The 21,421-nt window shown below is 34.0% G+C and overlaps 6 protein-coding genes across 20 annotated transcripts in view; 2 read left to right on the top strand and 4 right to left on the bottom strand.

The window, feature by feature from the left end:
* The window catches only part of LOC135165464 (mucin-5AC-like), a 30,925-nt gene extending 23,860 nt beyond the window's left edge, over nucleotides 1-7,065 (bottom strand). Inside the window, exon 1 of one of the 2 annotated variants that reach the window (XM_064126773.1) lies at nucleotides 6,932-7,065. The gene's annotated coding sequence lies outside the window, so the exon portion shown is untranslated. Of the gene's footprint in view, nucleotides 1-1,943; nucleotides 3,124-6,931 lie in introns of those variants that run through there. The other variant, XM_064126774.1, reaches the window with a different exon arrangement.
* LOC135165466 (reticulon-4-interacting protein 1 homolog, mitochondrial-like) lies at nucleotides 6,957-11,592 on the top strand. 8 transcript variants are annotated; one of them, XM_064126782.1, is made up of 10 exons: nucleotides 6,957-7,094; nucleotides 7,166-7,298; nucleotides 7,538-7,613; nucleotides 7,744-7,984; nucleotides 8,068-8,213; nucleotides 8,289-8,438; nucleotides 8,522-8,805; nucleotides 8,880-9,065; nucleotides 9,142-9,319; nucleotides 9,446-11,592. In XM_064126782.1, exons 2-10 carry the CDS (start codon nucleotides 7,246-7,248, stop codon nucleotides 9,647-9,649), a joined length of 1,518 nt encoding a protein of 505 aa, XP_063982852.1. In that variant the 5' UTR covers nucleotides 6,957-7,094; nucleotides 7,166-7,245; the 3' UTR covers nucleotides 9,650-11,592. The 8 variants fall into 8 exon arrangements, with proteins under 8 accessions (XP_063982852.1, XP_063982853.1, XP_063982854.1 ...); XM_064126783.1 differs by having other exon boundaries at nucleotides 6,958-7,298; nucleotides 8,125-8,213; XM_064126784.1 differs by having other exon boundaries at nucleotides 6,959-7,462.
* On the bottom strand, nucleotides 10,032-11,923 carry LOC135165469 (flap endonuclease 1). 2 transcript variants are annotated; one of them, XM_064126798.1, is made up of 5 exons: nucleotides 11,756-11,923; nucleotides 11,489-11,591; nucleotides 10,694-11,393; nucleotides 10,434-10,616; nucleotides 10,032-10,289 (listed from the first exon to the last, which is right to left on the bottom strand). In XM_064126798.1, the coding sequence occupies exons 1-5, from the start codon at nucleotides 11,757-11,759 to the stop codon at nucleotides 10,209-10,211; spliced, it is 1,071 nt and encodes a 356-aa protein (XP_063982868.1). In that variant the 5' UTR covers nucleotides 11,760-11,923; the 3' UTR covers nucleotides 10,032-10,208. The 2 variants fall into 2 exon arrangements, with proteins under 2 accessions (XP_063982868.1, XP_063982867.1); XM_064126797.1 differs by having other exon boundaries at nucleotides 11,678-11,923.
* Nucleotides 11,924-12,071: 148 nt separating this feature from the next.
* On the top strand, nucleotides 12,072-15,675 carry LOC135165468 (1-acyl-sn-glycerol-3-phosphate acyltransferase delta-like). 6 transcript variants are annotated; one of them, XM_064126790.1, is made up of 9 exons: nucleotides 12,072-12,463; nucleotides 12,713-12,832; nucleotides 12,901-12,973; nucleotides 13,212-13,479; nucleotides 13,565-13,737; nucleotides 14,111-14,272; nucleotides 14,361-14,699; nucleotides 14,823-15,042; nucleotides 15,132-15,675. In XM_064126790.1, exons 4-9 carry the CDS (start codon nucleotides 13,299-13,301, stop codon nucleotides 15,212-15,214), a joined length of 1,158 nt encoding a protein of 385 aa, XP_063982860.1. In that variant the 5' UTR covers nucleotides 12,072-12,463; nucleotides 12,713-12,832; nucleotides 12,901-12,973; nucleotides 13,212-13,298; the 3' UTR covers nucleotides 15,215-15,675. The 6 variants fall into 6 exon arrangements, with proteins under 6 accessions (XP_063982860.1, XP_063982864.1, XP_063982865.1 ...); XM_064126792.1 differs by lacking the exon at nucleotides 12,072-12,463 and adding an exon at nucleotides 12,613-12,631; XM_064126794.1 differs by lacking the exon at nucleotides 12,901-12,973.
* On the bottom strand, nucleotides 15,132-17,950 carry LOC135165471 (uncharacterized). Its single transcript, XM_064126800.1, has 4 exons — nucleotides 16,988-17,950; nucleotides 16,497-16,910; nucleotides 16,265-16,398; nucleotides 15,132-15,858 (listed from the first exon to the last, which is right to left on the bottom strand). Exons 1-4 carry the CDS (start codon nucleotides 17,003-17,005, stop codon nucleotides 15,687-15,689), a joined length of 738 nt encoding a protein of 245 aa, XP_063982870.1. The 5' UTR covers nucleotides 17,006-17,950; the 3' UTR covers nucleotides 15,132-15,686.
* Nucleotides 17,951-18,559: 609 nt separating this feature from the next.
* LOC135165470 (IST1 homolog) lies at nucleotides 18,560-20,575 on the bottom strand. The gene is made up of 5 exons (XM_064126799.1): nucleotides 20,222-20,575; nucleotides 19,584-20,031; nucleotides 19,324-19,470; nucleotides 19,197-19,247; nucleotides 18,560-19,005 (listed from the first exon to the last, which is right to left on the bottom strand). The coding sequence occupies exons 1-5, from the start codon at nucleotides 20,488-20,490 to the stop codon at nucleotides 18,829-18,831; spliced, it is 1,092 nt and encodes a 363-aa protein (XP_063982869.1). The 5' UTR covers nucleotides 20,491-20,575; the 3' UTR covers nucleotides 18,560-18,828.
* Nucleotides 20,576-21,421: the final 846 nt, after the last annotated feature.

Genomic DNA, 21,421 nt, shown 5'->3' on the forward strand with positions numbered 1-21,421 from the left:
ATAAGAGTTATGGTGTTAGTAAAGAAGCCACGAAATATTTTGATTTCCAGTGAATTTTATTATTATTATTATTATTATTATTATTATTATTATTATTGTTGCTGCCATTATTTTTTACCCATACTCCGTTAGGGTAAGGTTTTCTTTTCGCAGTGAAAAATTGTTGTTTTTGAAAAGCTATCATTATATTCCTACAGTGGGGAATTGCCATGAGACTTTGACTGATAGTCTCGCATCACGAAATACTTATGAATCTTGTAAGAATTTTTTGTTTCTGTTCTCAACATTCGGATATCTTGCCAGACACACAAAGGTACACGTTGATAAATATCTGCTTTGAAGATCTGAAAATATGTCGAAAATGAAGCGAAAGTCCGTGTCGATTCGATAGATAAAGAAACCCATCTGCTATAAAAAAATAGTAGGATGAAATAAAAACAAGTATCACGACTGATTATGTTCCTCTTTCACTCCCTTCGTCCATGTTTTAGCAGTTTTTTCAAGATAAGAAATTGTCATACACCATGGTTTTGTGATTCTTGACAGCCAATTCTTATTCAAAAAACCAGAGAATAAAAGTGTTTTTCATTTGATAATTATATCACACAATTGTAAGGAGCTTCAAAAAAACGTAAACTCAATGGATTCAATGAAAGGTAGACAATTTATGATCGCAATATTATAGAGTAAAAAATATGGTGAATCTTCATTGCCTTTAAATGACAAATGCACAATGTAGAGAATATATTATAACAATGGGACATAGATCCTAAAATTCCTTCATTTTTTTTACCGATCCCTTAAACTGTAAATTTCATCAAATTGCAGAGGGAAAAAATTATTCTTAACTTGAGAGAAATGAAAATAGAAACAGGAATGCTTCAATAATTTTCCTGTTGTTGAAAAAAACATCATTTTGTCGTCGGTGCAATAGTGTTAACGAGAGTATCAACGAATTGATGGACAATAAGTCCACATGCACTGAGCGAGAGAGAGAGAGAGTAGGAGTTAGGCTCTACTCATATCAACAAGGGCTACCAAGGCCTAGGATTATTGAGATTATGAAAGGGTCCTAAAGATCCATAAACAGAGATTTCACTAAACCGACTCGCCGAGATAACATGATACCGGCAGATGCCTCTCAGTTACAAATATGACTCGTATTGAAAAACGGTTCTCTCTCTCCCTCCTTAGCAATTTCCCCTCTGCCCCTACGGTCCGCTCTCGTTGGCTGGGATATATATACAACTGCGGTCCATGTTTGGCGAATGAAATATCCCCTACAATGATCCCAATCAACGATGTCGACCATTCATCCCGCACTTGGCAGGGCCAAAGTGGTAATGGGTTCCTGGCGTTGTTTGAATGAGGAAGAGGAAGAGAGAGAGCGAGAGAGAGAGAGAGAGAGAGAGAGAGAGAGAGAGAGAGAAAGAGAAAGAGAAAAAAAGAGCGAGAAAGAGAGAGAGAGCACTTGAGCTCGGGGTCTAGATATCGATCAGCTAAACCTCCAACAATTTGAGTCTGGATATGGGACGCGACTGACTTTTCGTGCGGATTAGCGTGTACCCGGCGTTAAAAAAGACGCGCCGAAATAGCTCTATAATAGCTTGTTTCTACTAAGGAGAATAATGGACCAGAAATATTTTTATTCTAAATGAAAGAAAATTAATTGATTCTTTTATATCGAGTACAAGGATCGATTTTTTTCTCTTCTTGTTGGAACCATGAAGGGTCCGAGCGCGTAACTTGAAGAACTTTTGGATTTAAATGGTCTCTTTAAGAGGGTTTATGGTGAGGTTCTATAAGACTGAGATTTGTGAGGGAACAATTTTACCCCATTGCTTTTGCAACCCGCTAATACTCAATAGATATACTATAACAATTATATTTCTCAAGCTTACGAGAATGAAATAAATAATGTTCACATCCGGTTAATTACTCACCTCGATTAAAAAAGTCCGCAGTTGTCCAAACAGCTTTGCAATTTTTTCATGTCTTTCTCCTCGAAAAATACTCTGACAATTTTTAAATAAAATTGGAAATAAGGGAAGGAGGGCTCTTATCATGATAATAAGACCACTCAGATTGACCCATACGTTAGCAAGATTGCTGATGAAAAACCTGAAACACTAGAATGCTACGACATTTTCCTGCACTGGGAGGTTTGGTCCCGAACCGCACCTTAAGTACATAAGATAACTGAGCTCTTCTCTGTGTCGGTGTAACATAAAAGTATACATATACAAAGATAGTGCAGCAGTCCTAAGAGTATCAAACGACGAATACCCACCGTAGAAAATTGTTGGAGTAGCATCCAACGTTCTTTCGCGGTTTTAGCCGAGCACGTAGGAGGAAACAAAACATTAGGGTGAAAATGTTGCCCTACTCTGTCGCGTTCTATTCGATAGAAAATGCATCGGTCTATTTGATAAATTTATAAAATTTTTAACTGATTTCCACGAAAACTTTCCTCCGTACGCGAACACCACAAATTATCTACTAATATATGTACTAGGATGCGTATGATGAGAATTAAATATAATATTTTTCAACGACTAAAAAATAAAGTTTTAAATGAAAAACTCGAACTCGCAATACTAATAACTAACTACCAGCTTTTTCAAAAACTGTGTCAAGGAATTTTTTAGATATCCTGGAGAAACTGTCGGAGATAAATGTCATGGCGGAAAGATGAATATTGCAGTCGACTTGTAGAATATTTCATTCAGTGGAACAAAATTATTTAATTTCCCTTCGCACTTTCCTGTTGCATTCGTGAATTACATTATCATAGGTCGCTGACAGTACCTTGAATCAAAAGAATTTGTAATTTTGAAGTACTCCAATCTATGTAAAACCGACAGTTAACTAGGAAATGTAAAAAAAGGAGTTGGCATAAAAATTAAGAAAATCCCTGAAGATGAACAGAAGTAATGAATTTTTGATGAATGTATCTTCAATTTTAAATGTTTTAAGATAATAAAACAGATAAAATTGATGTTAGAAATCCTGAAAAGCAAACTAAAAACACTGCACAACACACAACACTATGTTTCCGATTATAAAACTAATTATAAGTATTCATGAATAATTTATGAATTGATCATCGATGCGTAGCAATGAGAAATTATGAAAAAATTAAGACTGCTTGAGATTTGGAAATATTTGTTGCTTCATGCCCCAAACTAGAGAGACTGACGAATTCTGGCCCGGAAAAAAACAGCTTGCCTCCACCGAAATCTCTATCCCCACCCGATGAATGAAGATAATTCATCTTTTCTGGACCAGTTTGTTGATTTTTTTATTCTCACGAGGAGGACATACAAGTGTAGACGCTGACGAATACTTTAGTGATGAGAAAGAAGGAGCAGAAGGGGAACAGTAATCATAAAACTGGGATGCTGTGATACTGGTTAACATTGGAAAAAGTGGACAATGGTTAAGCCGGTCAATCCTGAGGGAGTAAACGTGCGTGTGTGCGTGTGTGTGTGTTTTGAATCTTCCGAGATCGAAAGGGGTGCATTTCTGGTTTTTCTAATCCAGAGGGATGGTGGTCATTCCGTGAGAAAGGGCTGTCAAATTCGACCTTTCTCGTAATATCTATAGATACAAAACGAGTATTCGTATTTATATTTTACGCATTTTAAGAAAGTATAAAATACACTAGAAAGCTCATTTCTTTCTTTTACGTTCCTATGTTTTTAAATATTGCTTGAGATAACAACTCCTTCCCATTCATTATCCTAAGTCAATCTCTTAAACTAATAAAATCTATTGATTTAAAATCAAACATTTTCGAATTATACATGATTATTTCCTTCACGTGAATTTAATTACAATAGTTGTAATGTTAAAAAATTTTCATTGCAAATCATTCCAATTTTTATTAGCAATGAAGAAAAATGTCGATGTTTTGATGCGTGATTCAGCGACCCTTTGTATGAAAATTAATTATAGCCATGTGCCTGATGATTTCCAAGCTACGGGCGATAGGTATAATTGAAACGGGACGTTTTGGCATTCCTATTCGAGAGGGGTTGACAGGTTCAATTGCGCGTATTTTTGCCATGGCATCTCTCGCTAAATTCTACCGACACCGTTCGTTCCATCCCCTACCATTAAAATACTAAAAAGTGGAACAGCACTTGAACGATGAAAACCGTGGACAACCGTTAACTGCCGTTTCGACTCATTCTCAGCACCTCCTTTATTTTCACTAGGCATCAATCATTCAGTGCATTTAGAGATCTATAGAGCCTAACTAGGTTATTTTTCATATAAAAAAAACTTTTGTTCAATAATATAAATGTGTCTTTGTGTCTATAGGAAATATTACTTTGTAAGTAATGTTTTATGAAATGGAGAAAACCCATACCTGTTATAATTTTTTTTTACTTTTCAGTCTCAAAGCATATGTCCAGTAATTTATTTAACTGAAAAGTGCTTTACTTTACGTGTATTTAATGATGCATGGGTTACGTCCATTTAAAAAATACGAATTTAAATTATAAACTGCGAATAGAATCCCCAGCTTTTTCAACTCCAACAAGAATTATGAAGTTGGCTTAGAGTAGAACCAAGTTAAATTAGCTAATTAGTTGTGAAGTGAAAACCAAAAAGGAAGGAAAAGAGTTTCGGAACATTCAGCGAGTATCCGACGTTTTCCAAGATATTATTTTTAATTCGAAACTCTTCAATACTACTCTGAAGTTGATGGCCCTTTCTAGAGGTGGCGTGATAGATATTGTACTGTCAATTCCTAGTAATAGAATGACTATTTTTCGTTTTTACTATATTTTCGGTTCCTACTCAAAACTATTATTCATAATCACATGAATTCCTGAAATAGGGAGAAAAAGTGAAGGCAGTTATTGCACAGTAAAAGCTCAGGCTCAGCTCATCGAGTCCCGTAATTATAATTCCTCGCGTCGGCTCGTTAGTTGGTCTCGTACACGACTCAGTGAAGGCTCGGGCAAACCCCGTACAGAACATTTTTTCTTTTTTTTTTTCTCGGTTGAGTAGAAAAAAAAGAAGAGAGGGGAGGCGGAAAATGGTAAAACAAAAACCAAAGGGAGAAGAAAAAAAAAGGTGAAATGGAGAAATGCAGTTGGCAAAGAGGCACGGCGATGAACTTACTACAAAAGTCTGCTTGTGTTTTTCAGCCTCGAGATTTTTCATCTCCGTCAATAGTTTTTTTAACAAGTTTAATCGCATCTCTCGGGCTCACCTTCTCATTGCAGTCGGTACGCTCATTAGCAGGTGATTAATTAGAAACGCGTTTGTTTTATTTTTAAGTTTGCTTGTATTTCCTTAATATAGTATAGGTGAGGCCATTCTCACTGCACACGTGAAATAAATAGTTACACCGCTATTTTTACGCTTTATTCAACAATATACTTAAAATAAGTTGTAAATAGATTTGATTCAACTATTTTTATCTTGTCATGCATAGTAATTCGACGGTTAAGCAGGGGTAGAGGGTAGAAGGGTGTGGAGAATGAAGACAGAGAGGTTGGTCCATCGGATGTGATCGGAAAGGTCGATCATAGCCACTCTTCTCTGGGTCCACATTGTCAGTCGATTTTCGCCGTTTTTCGCTGTTAATACGTGTTAAGCATTCTTTATTACATCCTGTAGAAGATCTAGTTATCTCAACTTGAAACTTATATTAATTAGGCCTAATTAAAGATGATTTGTTTTTGTAAATCAATTTGTAAAACTCAGAAAACCATATTTCAGGATGATGATAATAATGGGTGATTTGAAATACCCAACTTTTTCGCTCCAATCCCAAGTTTTACCGCTCATGTTAGCTAAAACACCTCACTCTCATACTTATATCCCATTTGCTCATTTACTCTAACTGAAAACCTCTCCGTACGCTGTACGGGCTTTCATTCATAATTAACTGGCAGTTTAACATAGACGAGCAAACTCGTCGATTCAAGCCGTATATAAATTTGAGCGAGACTTGACCCAACTCGATTGTTCTTTCACCCAGAATCAAGACCGTTCCTAAACAGCTTCAACCTGTTGCCACTGCTATCTCGCCAACGACTTCCTCTACACATTGCACGGATGATCCCTAACTATGGATTTTCATTGTCGATTGAATGAAGAATTAGCCATTTGAAAATCTTTCATACGCATAAAAGTTTGAAAAATATTCGGGCGAACAGCTGTGCGGTGCGGGTCATGTTCAAAGTAAATCAAAAAATATGACAAACGTGAATCAAATATGAAACGTGGAATAATAAATGACTAAACTAAAGTGAGAAAGATTTTCTGATGAGTGTAAGGGTTTGAAAAAGAGCTGCAAGAGAGTTTTATAATCACCACAAGGTAAATAATATATACTGGAGATATTTTGTACAGATTTTTTTGTTACAACGCACATAAAAGCAATTACCACAGGGTACGTGGCATACCATTCGGGGCATCCCATTTGCGATTCTTCTAAGGCTCCGGGAATATTCTAAAATCAGTTCTTTCGTTTTTCACGATTTTCTTGGCGTCTAGGCCTCCTGAAGCAAAAAGGGCCCCAATTTGGGATCACACCGTTTTTCGTTGATATCTTTGGAAATAATATAGCTAGGGCGATTTGGCCGATGCCATTCAATTCATGAGGCGATTGGAGATTTTTCTAGGGCTCGGGGTATATTTTAAAACTCGTTTTGACGGTTTTCGCATTTTCTATGCTCCTGAGCCTTCTACAGCCAAAAGCCTCCCAGCCCAATTAGTCACGTACTCCGTGGTAATGCCTTACCGACCGGCACGTTCACCATCGTAGTTCATGCGCTGCTGTTACTAAATTTTGCGGTTGTAGCCGCTGCATAAGTGTTAGTAATGTCCTCTATAATCTTTGTCTCTACTGTAGCTTAGTCTATCCCCGTTGGGTATGACTATTATCCAAAAATTTGTTCATACGTACCGACCGTAGTAATAATAATTCCCTTTATTTTCAATAGGAAATTGAGAAACATTAGGAACCACTCACATTCACATACTATTTTTTCACGTTTTTACAGTTGCTGTAATATCTATTTATAGTTACTATATGTATATAAACTTAGTAAGGGTACAAAAATATCGGGGTAAGCGAAGTGTCTTGTATTACGTGCAGTTACGAGCAGCAAAAAGATCATACGGAGCTTCACAATTGTAGTGCATAACCTAATAGAACTGATTGATAACAACAAAAGCAAGGAATCGTAAGGGGATGAGGAAGAGATAGTTCGACGGGAGATGGCATATAAGAGGGCTCGACCTTTGTTTATATATCAAGGCCGCCAAAATAAGTAAAGTCGTTTTAATATAAGTAAAGCATTGATGAAAGCCGTTTATTTATAACACCAATAAGACGACATCAATCTGTGGACATTTTCCAATTGAATAATATTGTCTGGCATAAAGGATGGGGTGGATATTGTCTGGCATGGATAATTGAAAATGACGAATAAAAGTTAATGAATTGAATCATATATATATATATATCAATATATATATTTATATATTTTATATATTTTTATCATTTTAGTAGACTATTAAATAATAAATACAAATCAATGGAGGAAATTTTATTTCGGCTCGGCAGCCAGGTAGAAGCTCTTCAGGTAAACTGGCTGTTATCACTATTTTGAATACCGCATCAATGTGCATAATAAGTAATTTCAATATAGGTATAATGAAATGATGATACAGAAAATATCGAAGAAATAAGACATACAATTAATTACTGCATAGGTCGAGAACGCGGCAGTAGTACAACAGGCCTATCATTGGATAATGACCTGGCTGCACCAAGGTCAACAATACCTTCAGAATTTCATCAGTGAGGAGTATGCCCAACAGATTAAAAACTTAGCATCGCTGATTATAAATTCATTAAACAAAGCATTGATACAAATACAATATCAAATACATTGCGCACAAATAAACTCTAGGGATTTATATCATCACATTGGAAGTCTTTACTCGAATGACGGTAAATATACTATTCATGAAACTTTTCATCATATGGATTCTTAAGGTTAGAAATTATTTCAAATTATTGCCGTGGTTTTACAGTTGCTAGGAGAGACATTGCATTTTGCGCGTTAGGTATAACAATAGGTAGTGTTGTAGGATACAATATTGGGCTCCATTGGAGACAAACAGCGAAGCGTATACAGTATATGAAAGCAATTATTTGTCATCATAACATAGGAATTGAGGTAAAAAATTTCGATGGAACGAAGTTAAAAGATTGACAATAAAGACAATAATCCATTAATATCATAACGTTTTAGGGAGTCTCAGTAATTGATGATGCTGAGGTACCAATGATAGAAAAATCCAATGAGATTTTAATTCAAGTTAAAGCAGCATCAGTCAACCGAGTAGATGTGAGAATATGTTCTGGATATTCTAAATTCTATCGAAGATTTTTTAATAATGGGGTACGTTATTTTATTTAATATCGAATACATGTTATTATAAAAATCTTGCATATTCAACGAAAATTGGAAATTTTGACCAACAGAAGGACATCCCCATTGTCTTGGGTCGTGATTGTTCTGGAATCGTAATTGATATCGGCCAGAATGTTGCAAGTTTTGATGCCGGTGATGAGGTATTCTTAGCTATTCCATCATGGAGGCCTGGTACCATGGCCGAGTATCTCGTTATAGCTGAAAATCAAGTTGCTAAAAGACCCAAACGAATAACATTTGAGGCATCAGCTAGTTTGCCTTACGCTGGATGTATCGCTTGGGATACTTTAGTGAATAAATCGGGAATTGAAGAAGGAAATGCCAAAGGCAAAAGGTCATTTTATATATATGCATCTGTAGATCAAATAATAAACTTATATTTATTTTTTCGTTATTTCTGTTCTATAGATTTTTGATTGTTGGTGGTTCTACACCAGTTGGATGTATTTTGATTCAGCTAATTAAATTGTGGGGTGGTCATGTATCTGCCATGTGTATGCGGCATGCCACTAAAGTTTTAAGAACTCTTGGAGCTGAGGATATTATACCATTGGATGGCTCTGATATTGCAAAGGAACTTGGACTTCATGATAGGTAATATGTAATATACTATTCATCATTTATTATCTCGCCCAATTTTTTCATCTAATTATTCCCTCTTTCTGAGCAGATATCATGTAATTTTCTACACAGACGACCAGTTAATTGATATTCGTATTTTGAAGAAGCGATTACTGCCACATGGTTTATTTGTATCCACCTTACCTGCATCACTCACTTCAGATTCGCTTGGTTTTATATTTGGAATGCTTTTTGCTGCACAAGTCCGAGTGAAACTTTTGTTCCAAGTATGTAGATATTTATTTTTGATATTTTCCAATATATTTTCATTTTATTTAATAAAAAAAAGAGCACACACCATTGATAATTATTTTAATAGCCTTAATTAATATTCTTGTTCCTTTTCTTTTCAGTATCTTTTTGGAATTAATACTTATAATTATAATGATGGAATGAAAATTAAACCATCAATACTGGAAATAATTCGTGAACTGGTTGATGCGGACCAACTTCAAAGTGTTGTTGGTGCAGCATTCCGTCCGAATCATGCTGAACAAGCTTTACAACATGTTTTGGGAACACATGCAATCGGCAGTACTATTATTAAGTTTCAATGACGCTTAATACAGTTGGAAAAAAATGTGATACGATTTATGCAAACAAAGTTTATTGAGGTTGCAAATTAGTGTGTGCTTGACAAGCTGAGTTGTCTTTAAATAATTATAATAATGAAATGTAATGCTGAACAGATAATGTGTTACTGAAGGATTTATTACCATTCAAACTGATTGTGTTAATATTTTATTCTGGAAAAATTATTTTAAAGGAGTTATTTGAAAATGTTATAGAATTTCTTTCTTGCTCTCATTTAATCGAATTATTAGTATTACTGGAATTGTAGCATAGCATGAGGATTGATTTATATTTCATATACATGAGAAATATTATAGGAAGAAAAGAGGTTGGTAAAAGTAGTTGACCCAATGACTCTTATACCAGTTGGTTATAAAAACCATTGATTGTTAAATAATTGTTATAGATAAAACACAATTTACGGATTGCTGTTAAAAGTAATAAAGTTACGAAAATAGACAGGTTACAAAATTTTTGAAAGAAACATGGAAATAGAGAATGAGAAATTTTTCCGATATTGACATAAGATTTCCACTAATGCGTTTATTTGCCCTTTCCACGGAATTTACCACCACTTGTTTTAACTTTCTTGACGGATGGCTTTTGTGATTTTTTCTCTTCCGCCTATAACAAAAAAAGATAACACAGTAATGAACAAGTGTTTATCATAAAATTGTGATCATGTCATTTCATTGTAAAAAAAAGAGTCGCATATTGGAGCAACCGATCATAAAAATGCATTTGTAACTACAATTAGATTTGACTCACTTTACGCTTTGTTGATGGGGTGGTTGTCAACACTTTGAAAAATGAATCAAGTCTTCCCTGTGTTGATGTGGTTTTGGCCTTTGCCAATTTCTTGGCTCCATTACGAATTCTAGTTTCATCAAACTGTTTCTCTTCGCAAAGAAATCTAACGAGACCTTCTTCATCAGGTTCATTCCATTTCAACTACAATCAGCAGTAATAGTAAAATCAAGTGAATTCATTAAAATAATTTTGAAAAAGTTAATTAAAATTTAATTTACCTCAATACTATTAGCATCTGCAACTTCAGGTTCCAAAAACAATTGCCTCGCTTCTTGATAATTCCACTCAGTAGGGATGACATATTTCTTACTATCAATATTGTCAATGATTTTTTCAATAGACTTGTGATTTTTTATGAGCTCGATGGCTCTCTTGGGGCCAATTCCTCTGATAGTGCTTGTATAATCACAACCAAGCATAATACAGAAATCAATGAACTCTTGTTTTGTCAATTCCATACCTTCTAATACTTTATCAAGATGGATCTCCTGTACAGGAATTTTTCTAACTTCGCTGAAGGTTAAATGTCTTAATAAAATATTGCTTCCAAAGGTGAGTGCATCCATATCCTCAGTAGCAGCGGCAAAAACCTTTCCAGCCTCAACTAGAGCAGCACACTGAGCTTCAGCCTCACAGGGTGCTTCCACATACGGAATACCCATGAGCTTCAACAACTGCTTGGCCTCATTTACATGGGTCGATGTGACTTTGACTAGTCTGCGATTGAACTTACTAATATCCTCAGTATTTCCAGCCTCCTCAGCAGCTGCTAATGCTTTCTGGGCCTCATCTCTTCTCTCAGCACGCTTTGCCAGTTCTCCACCTTTTAAATTGGGGGGTTTTCCATCAAACACATAGACTGGTTTAACGCCATTTTCAACTAGGCGTATTGTTCTATAAAATATGCCCATCAGATGGCTGAAAACAATTAATCAATCAATGGTTATTTACATAATGTATGGATTCCTCAATCAGTTGCAATATTCAATTACCAACAATGCAATGAAACTCACCTTGTTGTTTCTCCGTCTGCTGATGTTAATTGTGCTCCATCAGTTCTAACAGCAATTAAAAATTGGTATAGACACATAGATGCATCGATAGCAATTTTTCGCCCTTGAATAAATGGTAGAAATTTGAAATTACATAATTTTTTCAATGTAAAGTGTAGTCCCTATGCTATAAAAATATAATAATATTACCAAAATAATGTTTTAATTCACGTTCCTTTATAGCATTGGGAGCCAAATCGGCAATAATTTTTGATAATCCTAGAATACCCATTATTAGTCTCTCTCTCTCTCTCAACACCGATTGTAAAGTTGAAATTAAATTAAAAACTGACACTCAGTTGCTTGAATTTTACAACGATTGTAAACGTAAATTAATCAATCCACATGAATGTAGTTAGAAGCCACCACATGACACAAATGCAATGCCACCATCTTTTACCGTTTTCCCGCCAACTGATGGCTACATTTGAATAAACTGAACGTTGTAAGAGAACATTTCGATTAATCGAATTATTGCATAACGCACCAACTTCACACTATCATTCTGGAGATTGTGTTGGCCCTGAGGCCACGATTCTTGGTGTGTCTGTATTTCAGTTGTATTGTGAATTGAATCAGGATACTGAATACTCAATGTATTATGCGTATAAGGAGTTGTGTGAAAAATTTAATTTTTTCCCTAAATGGATGTAGATTTTTTATTGATTGACCTAGCAAATACCAAATCAAGTACTTGAAAAGACAACACAGACGTTGAGATAAAAACAAATTATTTTCCTTGTTCCTTGGAGTCCCAGGTCGGATCTTGGATTTTATTATAGCGAAAGTCGAATTTTGTTAGAAATTCAAAAAATAGAACAATGATAAATCATTAATTTTCAAAAGGAGCAATGAATAAATTAACAAAAGCATGATAAAAATAGTAGAGAAGCACAATAAAAGAGCATCAACTTCCCAATCGTAACGGCGCTAGGTGTAAGTATATAAATATATGTATGTATGTATACATATATATGATGATGGGTGATGAGGCAATGAATAGTTTGAGGTTCGTTTCCGACGTTTACAAGATTATCACTCATTTATCGGTTTATACTGTGTACTAGTGGACAGTGTTACATACAGCAACACATTTTTAATCTTGTACACGAGCTTTCCCAATTTTTCATTCTCCGTGTTCATTTTTTTCATTTTCTTTCCTTTCAATTCATTACAACTTTTCAGGTTTTCCTGCTGATAAAATTATTTCAATCATTAACATATTCAATTTATAAGTAAATCTTCAAGACTTCTGGCTAAGGATTCAAATAACCGTTGAAGTTAACCTTCAAGTTTGACTATGTGGTAGGTGTAAGTTTCCAAAATCTTCGAAATTTTTTGCTTTACTATACACCCTTTTTTTTATATTTCAGGATATTATATTGCAGTTTTGTAAAAATTAATTTTTCAACAACAAGACGTTCAACAGTTTGGCTTGCGTAGATGGTAATAGTATTGACTCACCGATCAATGTTCAAATACTCGAAAACTAAATAATAGTTACGTATCGATAAAAAGACAATATTTCAAAGGTTGTTCGAATTCATTCTTGACATTCAGTACTATACAGCCGATGAATGCAGCTTCTACATTTTCCCTTTCATCTTCCTTCGTTATGGAGTTTTTTTTTCTGATTAAATAATGTCTACAAAATTAATTTGTTTATTCTATCATTGTGTTCTAGATCTAACATTTAAGCACAATTTATCTGAGGATAAAAAGCTATTTCGTGAATGAAAAGCTGAGGAAGAAAAGAAAATTTCAAATAAAAATGAGTTTTCTCAAGTCACTTAAATGCAACACCATCGTCCACTTAATGTTCGCCATAACATTTTTCATTTCTGGCCTGATGATTAATTTTATCCAGTGTTTATTGTGGATTACACTTAGGCCTTATTCTAAATATCATTATCGTAAAATTAACTACTACCTCTGTTATTCATTCTACTCTGGTGAGTTTTCGACCTCTATGCACTAAAGTGTAACAACTAATGAAATTCTGTTATGAAATTATTAATTTTACTAATCAATTTTCAGAGTTGGTCTTTCTGGCTGAATGGTGGTCAGGGACCGATATAATAGTATATATCAACAAAAAAGAGTTCGATAAATACTATGGACATGAACATGGATATTTATTAATGAACCACACTTATGAAATTGATTGGCTAATAGGATGGGTGTTTTGCGAGAGGATAAAAATTCTTGGAGTAATTATTCATTCAATATTCTTTTCGGGCTTTTTTAATGAAAAATTAGGCAGTGTCTAGCCACAGTGTATGAGGTATTTTATCTGCTACAAAATAAATATGGAACAAAAAACGTCACGGCAGATGTAAGAGGAAAAAAACAGATATACAGCAGAGTCCAGGACAAGGTATAGACGCTGTGACTGGGCACTCTGGACTATTTATTCATTGAAATGATGGAACATTAATTCAATATCATTCCTAAAATTTCGATGTTCATCTTTGTATACTACTTTGGACATTATTCGATAAGATTTTTCACAATATAACTTCCATATATTACATTCCCCTGCTACATGATGATGCTTAATAATTATTGATTTTCAAAATGTAGAATTGCAAAGCATATGCTAAGAAATCAATTCAATATATTCCAACGCTTGGTTGGGCATTTAAATTTGCTGAAGATGTTTTTCTCGAGAGAAGTTGGGACAAAGATAAAGAAATCATTGGCCGGCAAATTGTGGAATTGGGTGATTATTCGGATACAATGTGGGTAAGTGAATGATATCTTTTGAACTATTTGAATGAAAGAATACATCTGCATTTCTTTACCTGTTTTTTCATTCGGAAAAATATTGCAGTTACTTCTCTACGCAGAAGGTACACGTTTCACTCAAAAAAAACATGCAGTGAGTGAAAAATTTGCCAAGGAAAAAGGTTTACCAGTATTGAAACATCATCTTACCCCACGTACCAAGGGTTTCATAGCGAGTTTGCCATTTTTACGTGGCAAAGTGGATGCAATTTATGATATACAATTGGGATTCGATGCCAAAGCACCAGTAAAACCAACCATGACAAATTTATTAAAAGGGGAAAAATGTGAGGCACATTTGTACATTAATCGTATACCATTATCGGAGGTCCCTCAGGGAGAAGAGGAAGCGGCAGCCTGGCTTCATAAACGATATCAGGAGAAAGTATGTTTTTTCTAAATTGATATTTTAGTTTATTATTGACGTGATAATTCGTTACAATTTACATTCGTTAGACCTACAAAATATTTAATTACTTTTTTCTGCTGTTTTTTCTTCATATTTCAGGATAGATTGGCCGACAGTTTTATAAATACTGGTGATTTTTTCAAACAAAGTGGTGTACCAAGAACCGATAAATTTCGTATAAAAAGACGATATTATTCCCTGATCAACACTTTCTTTTGGGCAGTAGTAGTTTTGCTTCCGATGCTGTACTATCTCATTAACCTATTATTGTCAGGTTCAACTTATTACTTTGCCGCTGGCGTTTTTATTATAGTTTTGTGTAAGTTTATAACGTTGGAAATATAATGGATTTTTATTTGTCGTTGGATTTTTAGATTCAGCTCACTGACCTTTTTTTTCTTGTTACAGTTTACATACTGATGAATCAAATAATTGGAATGTCAGAGATTAGCAAGAGCTCTTCATATGGTTCAGGGAAAAAGTGCAAGTGAAAATATTCAACAGAGAAATACGCCAATGTAAAGACACCGTAAAGATAGAATTATTTCGATACTATATTCATATGCTGGTATTATATTATTGACAGCTCGATTATTATAATTCTCCTATAACATCGATTTGGAAAATTGTATATTTAATGATTACACAAATTATTTATTATGATGAAAAAAAAAAATGTAAGCGAGTTCATGACAATGAATTCTTGCTGTATTTTTTATAGAATAATTGTCAAGTATCTCTATCTAATTGGCACATTATTGCTATTGTAAGAATTTTTATAATAATTTGAGTTTTTGTCAGTCACTTATTAGCTCTCTTTTCGTTGTGCGTATTGATCCATATTATTTTTTTATTATACTCACATGAAATAATCGTTATATTGTTGAATAAACCAGTCAATAGCTGATTCTCAATAATAATAATAATGATAATAATAATAATAATAATAATATAGTACAGGATTTAATGATTATTTAGTTTCAATGTATTTTCTAATGAAAATGAGTTATATCCAATCGATGGATGGGACGTGTAGTGGACCTTGTGAAGTTTTCCTCTGGCATCGTAATAACCATAATGACCTGTTACTGTTCCATTGTCATGACGTTCTTCATAACGAAATTGTCTATTATTCCTAATTCATGTTGAGATGTAAGAAAAATCATTAGAAAATTCATTTTTTAGGCTATCTGCCTAGTAAATTTGAGGTAGAAATTTCATAATAAACTAGGAAGCTCGAATTATATTGACTAATGATTTGTATTGAAGTCATAATGACAACTCTCTATTATAGATATGCTTTATGAAAAATTGCAAAAAAAGAAAATATGATTGGTTCTTAAATACTGTATATTTGACAGTACGAATAATGATTTTTTTCAATGCGCCCACCATATTCCAATTTTGAATAATCAAAATCTTTGCAACATTGCCGCCACTTATCAATGACCCAGCGAGTACTTTAAATAATTAATATCAATTCAAACAAGTACGAACACATACTATCAGAAAATTTCATTTAGCGATAGTAAAAATTTTACCCATTTCCGGTGTCATATCCAAATACATAAGTTTCAGGTCCCTCGTGGCCATGAATGTGGAAGTTGATTCTCTCAACTTCATTTGAATGCTCCGTTCCTTCCAATTGTTCATCCTGTATTGTTTTTTCTGTACTCTAAATTAGCAAAGATTTGAAAATCCATACATTCATTTTGATGATTTAATCTATCGATGTCATTTCATCATTGTACTAGTAAATTATTTTTTTTTTACCTGTGATCCGTGAGTGGGTGCATGATCTCTTATATAAAAACTCGTTGATGCTTTATATTTTTCTTCCCCCTTTCTAGTTTTCGGAGTTGTATATGTTTCATGATTTGTCAATAATTTTTGATCCATGATGTTTTTATAATAGTTGTACATATTAAGTTTTTGGACGCTTGGAGGTTTGAGGAATGTCGAGGGAGCCTTTAGCCTCTTTATTTGTCGATTGTCTGATACCACAGCTCTTAGGCGCCAATTAATGTCACCATTTATGTCGTTATAAATATCATATTTCCTTGCCTTCGATATAGAATTGAATGCCGGCAGAATATTTTTTATGCGATTGCTGGTATATTCCAATGTATCGTTCAATTTTACTCCTTGAATTTGAACATGAGTCGTTGATACAATACTCAAGACATACTAAAAGAAGAACGAGTAATTAATATACACACTGCAGGATACATTCTAACGGAAGATGTTTTGTTGAGAAAAATTACAAAATAATGGATGAACATGTTGATAGTCTCTCTTTTATAAACCACATAGAAGTGAATCCATCAGACATTTGATACGCTTCAATTGCCATTAGATTACTTTCTACTCTCCTTTTCCAGAGGAGCAGGTTTTACACTACCTTTATTTTTAAAAATACAATGCCTTTATTTTATAATACCTCTATACCTCAATGGATGATCGAATCCTAATATGAGTGAAAATATTGATTTTTAAAATTGATTTATATTTAACCAATGAAATTCATTACGTTTAAAATAGCCCACTTTTTACCATGAATTTACTTTTTTGTAGCTGAAGAGATTAACATAGAGGAAATAATACTTACTTGAAAAAATGGCTATTCAAATGTCAGTTTATTCATTGAATAAAAGTGAGGCTGGTTAATTCAAGCTTCCTCTTATTAAACTTTCCATGTATATAACATCATTTATTCATGTCATTTTGTAACTTTCTCTTGTTCATTTGGAAACATGAAGACGGTATCGGTTTGGACTATCTTGATAATTATTATAGTAGATAATACGCTGGTGAGACGTCATTTAAGAAATCAACGCTTGAACACAGAATTTCAAAATAATAACATAGACTTAGAGGCAGCGTCATAATGGGTCTAGAGGTAGAGAAAATAATTCTTCAATTGACGAATTGGATAACTCACGAGAGGATTCTCCTTTATCTGATGAATGATTATTTGAGCATGAATTTTATTTTGAAATATATTTACGCATTTGTTTGTCGAATAATGTTCTCTCTACTGGACAAATATACCTTTGAAAACAAAGATTCTTAAATGATGTAAGAAAACTGCCTTTAACTGGTTTGTAACATATTGTAAAACTTCTTTGGTAAAATATTTGATGATCATAGAGAAGGTCACGGTATTCGTGATAATTCATACAGTGTAGGGCAATTTATGAAGTTTTCAGTGATTAAGGAACGTCAACGAATAAGTATAGCACAATGGGTATTAGGAACATGAGGAATGGAAGTTCCAAAGGGTAAGTGGGACGGAACAATAATGCCAGATATTCTAAATGGTGACGATGAATAACTTGTCATTCTTCACTTGCTCAATCCAAACCGAAGAGATAAACATATAAATTTTTTTATTTTTAGTATATATCTCATTTTTGATGACTTCTCATGCTAATTTGTATATCTTATTCTTCTACTTTTTAATTTTTAATAGGCAATTGTTGCTATTTCTTTCCCAGATAGATCGGCTAAGATATCTATCAAACAGAAAGTAGCCATCAAAAGATGAATGATAAAGGATATCCAAAATCCCGCATATCGTAACTTTGTAAAACAAATTAATATTGAAATGTTTCAATTGTATAACATTAACAAATGTACTTTTGCGCAAAATTCTCTGAATTGTTGAATGGCCATATTACTACTAATCTTGATATTGAACTTAAATTGTAAATATAAAAGCAAGTATCAATTTTCACGTACAATTTTATTAACACCTAGGTAGTGAATATTGTAATATTAATCAACTAATAAGCAAATTAATAATGATAATCGAATAGCAATAATAAGACCAGAGATTTGTCATAAAAATAAAATGTATAGCTCTTTTGTTTACAAATACATGGTTAGTTAAAGTTAACTGCCAAAGGATATAAAATAAATACATCCTCTGCTATAATTTGTTTTACTTTCGACATAATCTTTGACGTAAAATAAGCTAATACGACTTGAGGCAACAAAATTATTGGACAAGCCAATAGAATAGGGAATAAACTTGAAACAATTCATAAAATAAAAAATAATAATGTGTTCTGATAAAGAACAAAGTTTTTCGGAATAAGAAGATTCACTTGCTCTTTTTAAGGTCTTCGAAACGTTTCATAAGATCATCAAAGTCAATATCATCGTTGTCACCACTGCACCCTGGAGTATCATTATCTAGCGGAACAGCTGGTAGGTCTGGGAGCTGAAAGTCATTCATGGTCATTTTTGATCTTGGCTGTGGTTTAGGTTTCATATCCGACTGAAAATAAAAGTGTGACCTTTACATTATAAATTAAATATATAATGCCGTGATATGAATTACAACTGTTTTTTAAATGTGTTTTCGTGTTAAAGTGAGAATTGTGAAAATGATGATAAATCTTGTGGAAACAATTTGAAAAATTGTATCGGCTGTCTTTCTTTTACAATTGCCTATTACGAAATAAATACCTGTTTATTCAAATCGGGAGGGAAGGAGTAAGGCGGTGGCAAATCATCCTCCTATAAAATTTGAAATGAAATATAGTTTATAGAAGATTGAAATAAAAAAACGACAGATGACGTCGACATTACTCACTGGTTTACTTGTATTTGCGTTATCCAAGGGAATATTATAAGAGAATTGTGCAGGATTGAATGGAATATTTTGATCTTTTTCAAGTGCCATTGGAGCTCCCGGTGAAACAAAACCTATTGGTATGCCTGTGAGCTTGTCTTCTCCTCCCTACAGATGAATCAAGAAAAAAACAAAATGTGCTTTCTGTTTCCCTTTCGTTCTATGAAATAATAATTCATCAATTTATAATATCTAATAAATATTGACCCAAAACAACTTACAATTACACTGAAATTAGATGGAGGTTGAGGAAGCATAGGTGGTTGTGGAAATCCAATAAAGCCAACGGGCTCTGCGTTACCACAGTGAGCACCACCAAGGTCCAAGTTATTGGGAAACTGCCCTCCACCATCAACATCAATCAATAATGTTTCTTGCCCCTCTGTCATCACTTGAGGATCAGGCTCATACTCAACATTGTAGTTCTTGGCAATTTCTATTATATATTTTTCAACCAATAATTTTGATGGAGATTGAACACTTAGTTTATGTTTGAGTTTTTCAGATATTGTATGCACCGCCTCATCCCTGCAGGCTTCGGTATACTGTCTGCCATACTTGGCTGTAAGAATATCCGCTATTACTTTTAGTTCCTGAATATCCGTCTGGAGTCTTGGAGCTGCCCAAATAACTGTTGATAGAGCTTCCGCGAGACCTTCGTCCAAATTCCTTGAAAAACAAATCATGATAGGCAATTAACTGACAATTTATATGTGTATGATAATGAAATATTAATCACAGTTATATAATAAATAGTAATTTAGGTAATTAGATGATAGAGTCTAATTAAAATCTAACCGATATTAGATACTGCAACATTAAATCTAGTTACTTTACAACTTGTTAGCATTTAACTCACTTCATTTGTTGGATGAGTCCAAATCTAGCCAACAAAAGATCACAATACATTTCCATCAGTTCCATGGCTTCAACCATGTAATCTTCTCTGATAATGTGTTCAACACGTATTTTTGCTCTCTCCAGTTTTCCTGCTGCAATGTAGTCAGCGATTTCCTTTCTTGCCTTTTGTGCCAATTCTGTCTTTTTTTTTTCCAATAATTTCAATCTATTTATAGCCAATCTTAAATGTGTTTTTAATTTTGAATAATTCGGCCCACTTGCAAACATTTTGGTATTATTATTATCAATAATTGCGTTGTTTCTAAGGCTCGGATCAAAGACGATAGGCTAGACTAGAGGCCAAGGAAAATTCACTGAATAGAGCATATCAGTTCTTCCGGCTCTGGTGACCCCAGACCCAAGACGAGGTAGAGCGCCACGATTTAAACTACTAAAGAAGATCGAGTTAAAGATAATACCTACAGTGGATTGACTTCTTTTCGGCCACAGTCCCAATATTCAGCGGTAATAATATTTGATTTCTTTTACAAACAAATCTAAAGCCTAATTCCAAGGCCGAATCAAAAAAATTAGTCTTTCGATGTTTTGTGAGAGAAAAAATTTTTTTTTTTACGTTTTTTAAAACTTAGGGCTTTATTCACATTCAGGGGACGCTCGTGTGTGAGGATATAATTTTCATATGTCAAGAAATAATATTCTTAGTATTTCTTTTTCCGCATAAATTATTTTATTGAATTTATTGATTGACTTTATTGAACAAAACAAAATAGTAAGGGAATTTGAAATGTTCCGCCAAGGAAAAAGTCCCTAGCCGTGCGGAGGGTGGGGAAAGCGCTAGTGAGTTTTATGCGCAGCTCCCTTGCGCAACTAGTACTGCTGGGCATGCGCGCGACCACAGGCATGGGTGAGCTGCGCGCTACGTGACTTCTGTATGCCTTAAGATGGCGGCTACACGTGTGTGCTTTTCCCGGGGTCTCGTGTATTTCGTCTAATTTTATTAATAAAATGCGGAATTTAGTTTATTAAAGTGTTTAATTAGAGGGAAATAGTTTCGGGGCGTGTAATTGAAATAGTGAGTATTGTTTTTCAAAGTTTATTAGTGAACAGTGAAGGGATTTGTAGGAAGTGTGCATGAGGACGCTTGGGCGTGGCTCGTTGGTGATGAGGCCTAATTTGCTAAATAATTGGCCAAATTGTT

This window comes from Diachasmimorpha longicaudata, chromosome 8 (assembly GCF_034640455.1).
Source record: "Diachasmimorpha longicaudata isolate KC_UGA_2023 chromosome 8, iyDiaLong2, whole genome shotgun sequence".
NCBI classification, from domain to species: Eukaryota; Metazoa; Arthropoda; class Insecta; order Hymenoptera; family Braconidae; genus Diachasmimorpha; species Diachasmimorpha longicaudata.

What these genes read in the sequence shown, in the direction of transcription:
- LOC135165466 (XM_064126782.1), top strand. Translation starts at nt 7,246, where the DNA reads ATGGCATATAAGAGGGCTCGACCTTTGTTTATATATCAAGGCCGCCAA. An exon ending in GCCAGGTAGAAGCTCTTCAG is followed by an intron (nt 7,614 to 7,743) that starts GTAAACTGGCTG and finishes ATTACTGCATAG; the next exon opens with GTCGAGAACGCGGCAGTAGT. An exon ending in GGAAATGCCAAAGGCAAAAG is followed by an intron (nt 8,806 to 8,879) that starts GTCATTTTATAT and finishes TCTGTTCTATAG; the next exon opens with ATTTTTGATTGTTGGTGGTT.
- LOC135165469 (XM_064126797.1), bottom strand. Translation starts at nt 11,759, where the DNA reads ATGGGTATTCTAGGATTATCAAAAATTATTGCCGATTTGGCTCCCAAT. An exon ending in CAGATGCTAATAGTATTGAG is followed by an intron (nt 10,617 to 10,693) that starts GTAAATTAAATT and finishes TGCTGATTGTAG; the next exon opens with TTGAAATGGAATGAACCTGA. An exon ending in CCCCATCAACAAAGCGTAAA is followed by an intron (nt 10,290 to 10,433) that starts GTGAGTCAAATC and finishes TTTTTGTTATAG; the next exon opens with GCGGAAGAGAAAAAATCACA.
- LOC135165468 (XM_064126790.1), top strand. Translation starts at nt 13,299, where the DNA reads ATGAGTTTTCTCAAGTCACTTAAATGCAACACCATCGTCCACTTAATG. An exon ending in AGAGGATAAAAATTCTTGGA is followed by an intron (nt 13,738 to 14,110) that starts GTAATTATTCAT and finishes TTCAAAATGTAG; the next exon opens with AATTGCAAAGCATATGCTAA. An exon ending in ATAAACGATATCAGGAGAAA is followed by an intron (nt 14,700 to 14,822) that starts GTATGTTTTTTC and finishes TTCATATTTCAG; the next exon opens with GATAGATTGGCCGACAGTTT.
- LOC135165471 (XM_064126800.1), bottom strand. An exon ending in CACCCACTCACGGATCACAG is followed by an intron (nt 16,399 to 16,496) that starts GTAAAAAAAAAA and finishes TTGCTAATTTAG; the next exon opens with AGTACAGAAAAAACAATACA. An exon ending in GGATATGACACCGGAAATGG is followed by an intron (nt 15,859 to 16,264) that starts GTAAAATTTTTA and finishes AACATGAATTAG; the next exon opens with GAATAATAGACAATTTCGTT.
- LOC135165470 (XM_064126799.1), bottom strand. Translation starts at nt 20,490, where the DNA reads ATGTTTGCAAGTGGGCCGAATTATTCAAAATTAAAAACACATTTAAGA. An exon ending in GGACTCATCCAACAAATGAA is followed by an intron (nt 20,032 to 20,221) that starts GTGAGTTAAATG and finishes TTGTTTTTCAAG; the next exon opens with GAATTTGGACGAAGGTCTCG. An exon ending in CTCCCGATTTGAATAAACAG is followed by an intron (nt 19,006 to 19,196) that starts GTATTTATTTCG and finishes TTTTATTTTCAG; the next exon opens with TCGGATATGAAACCTAAACC.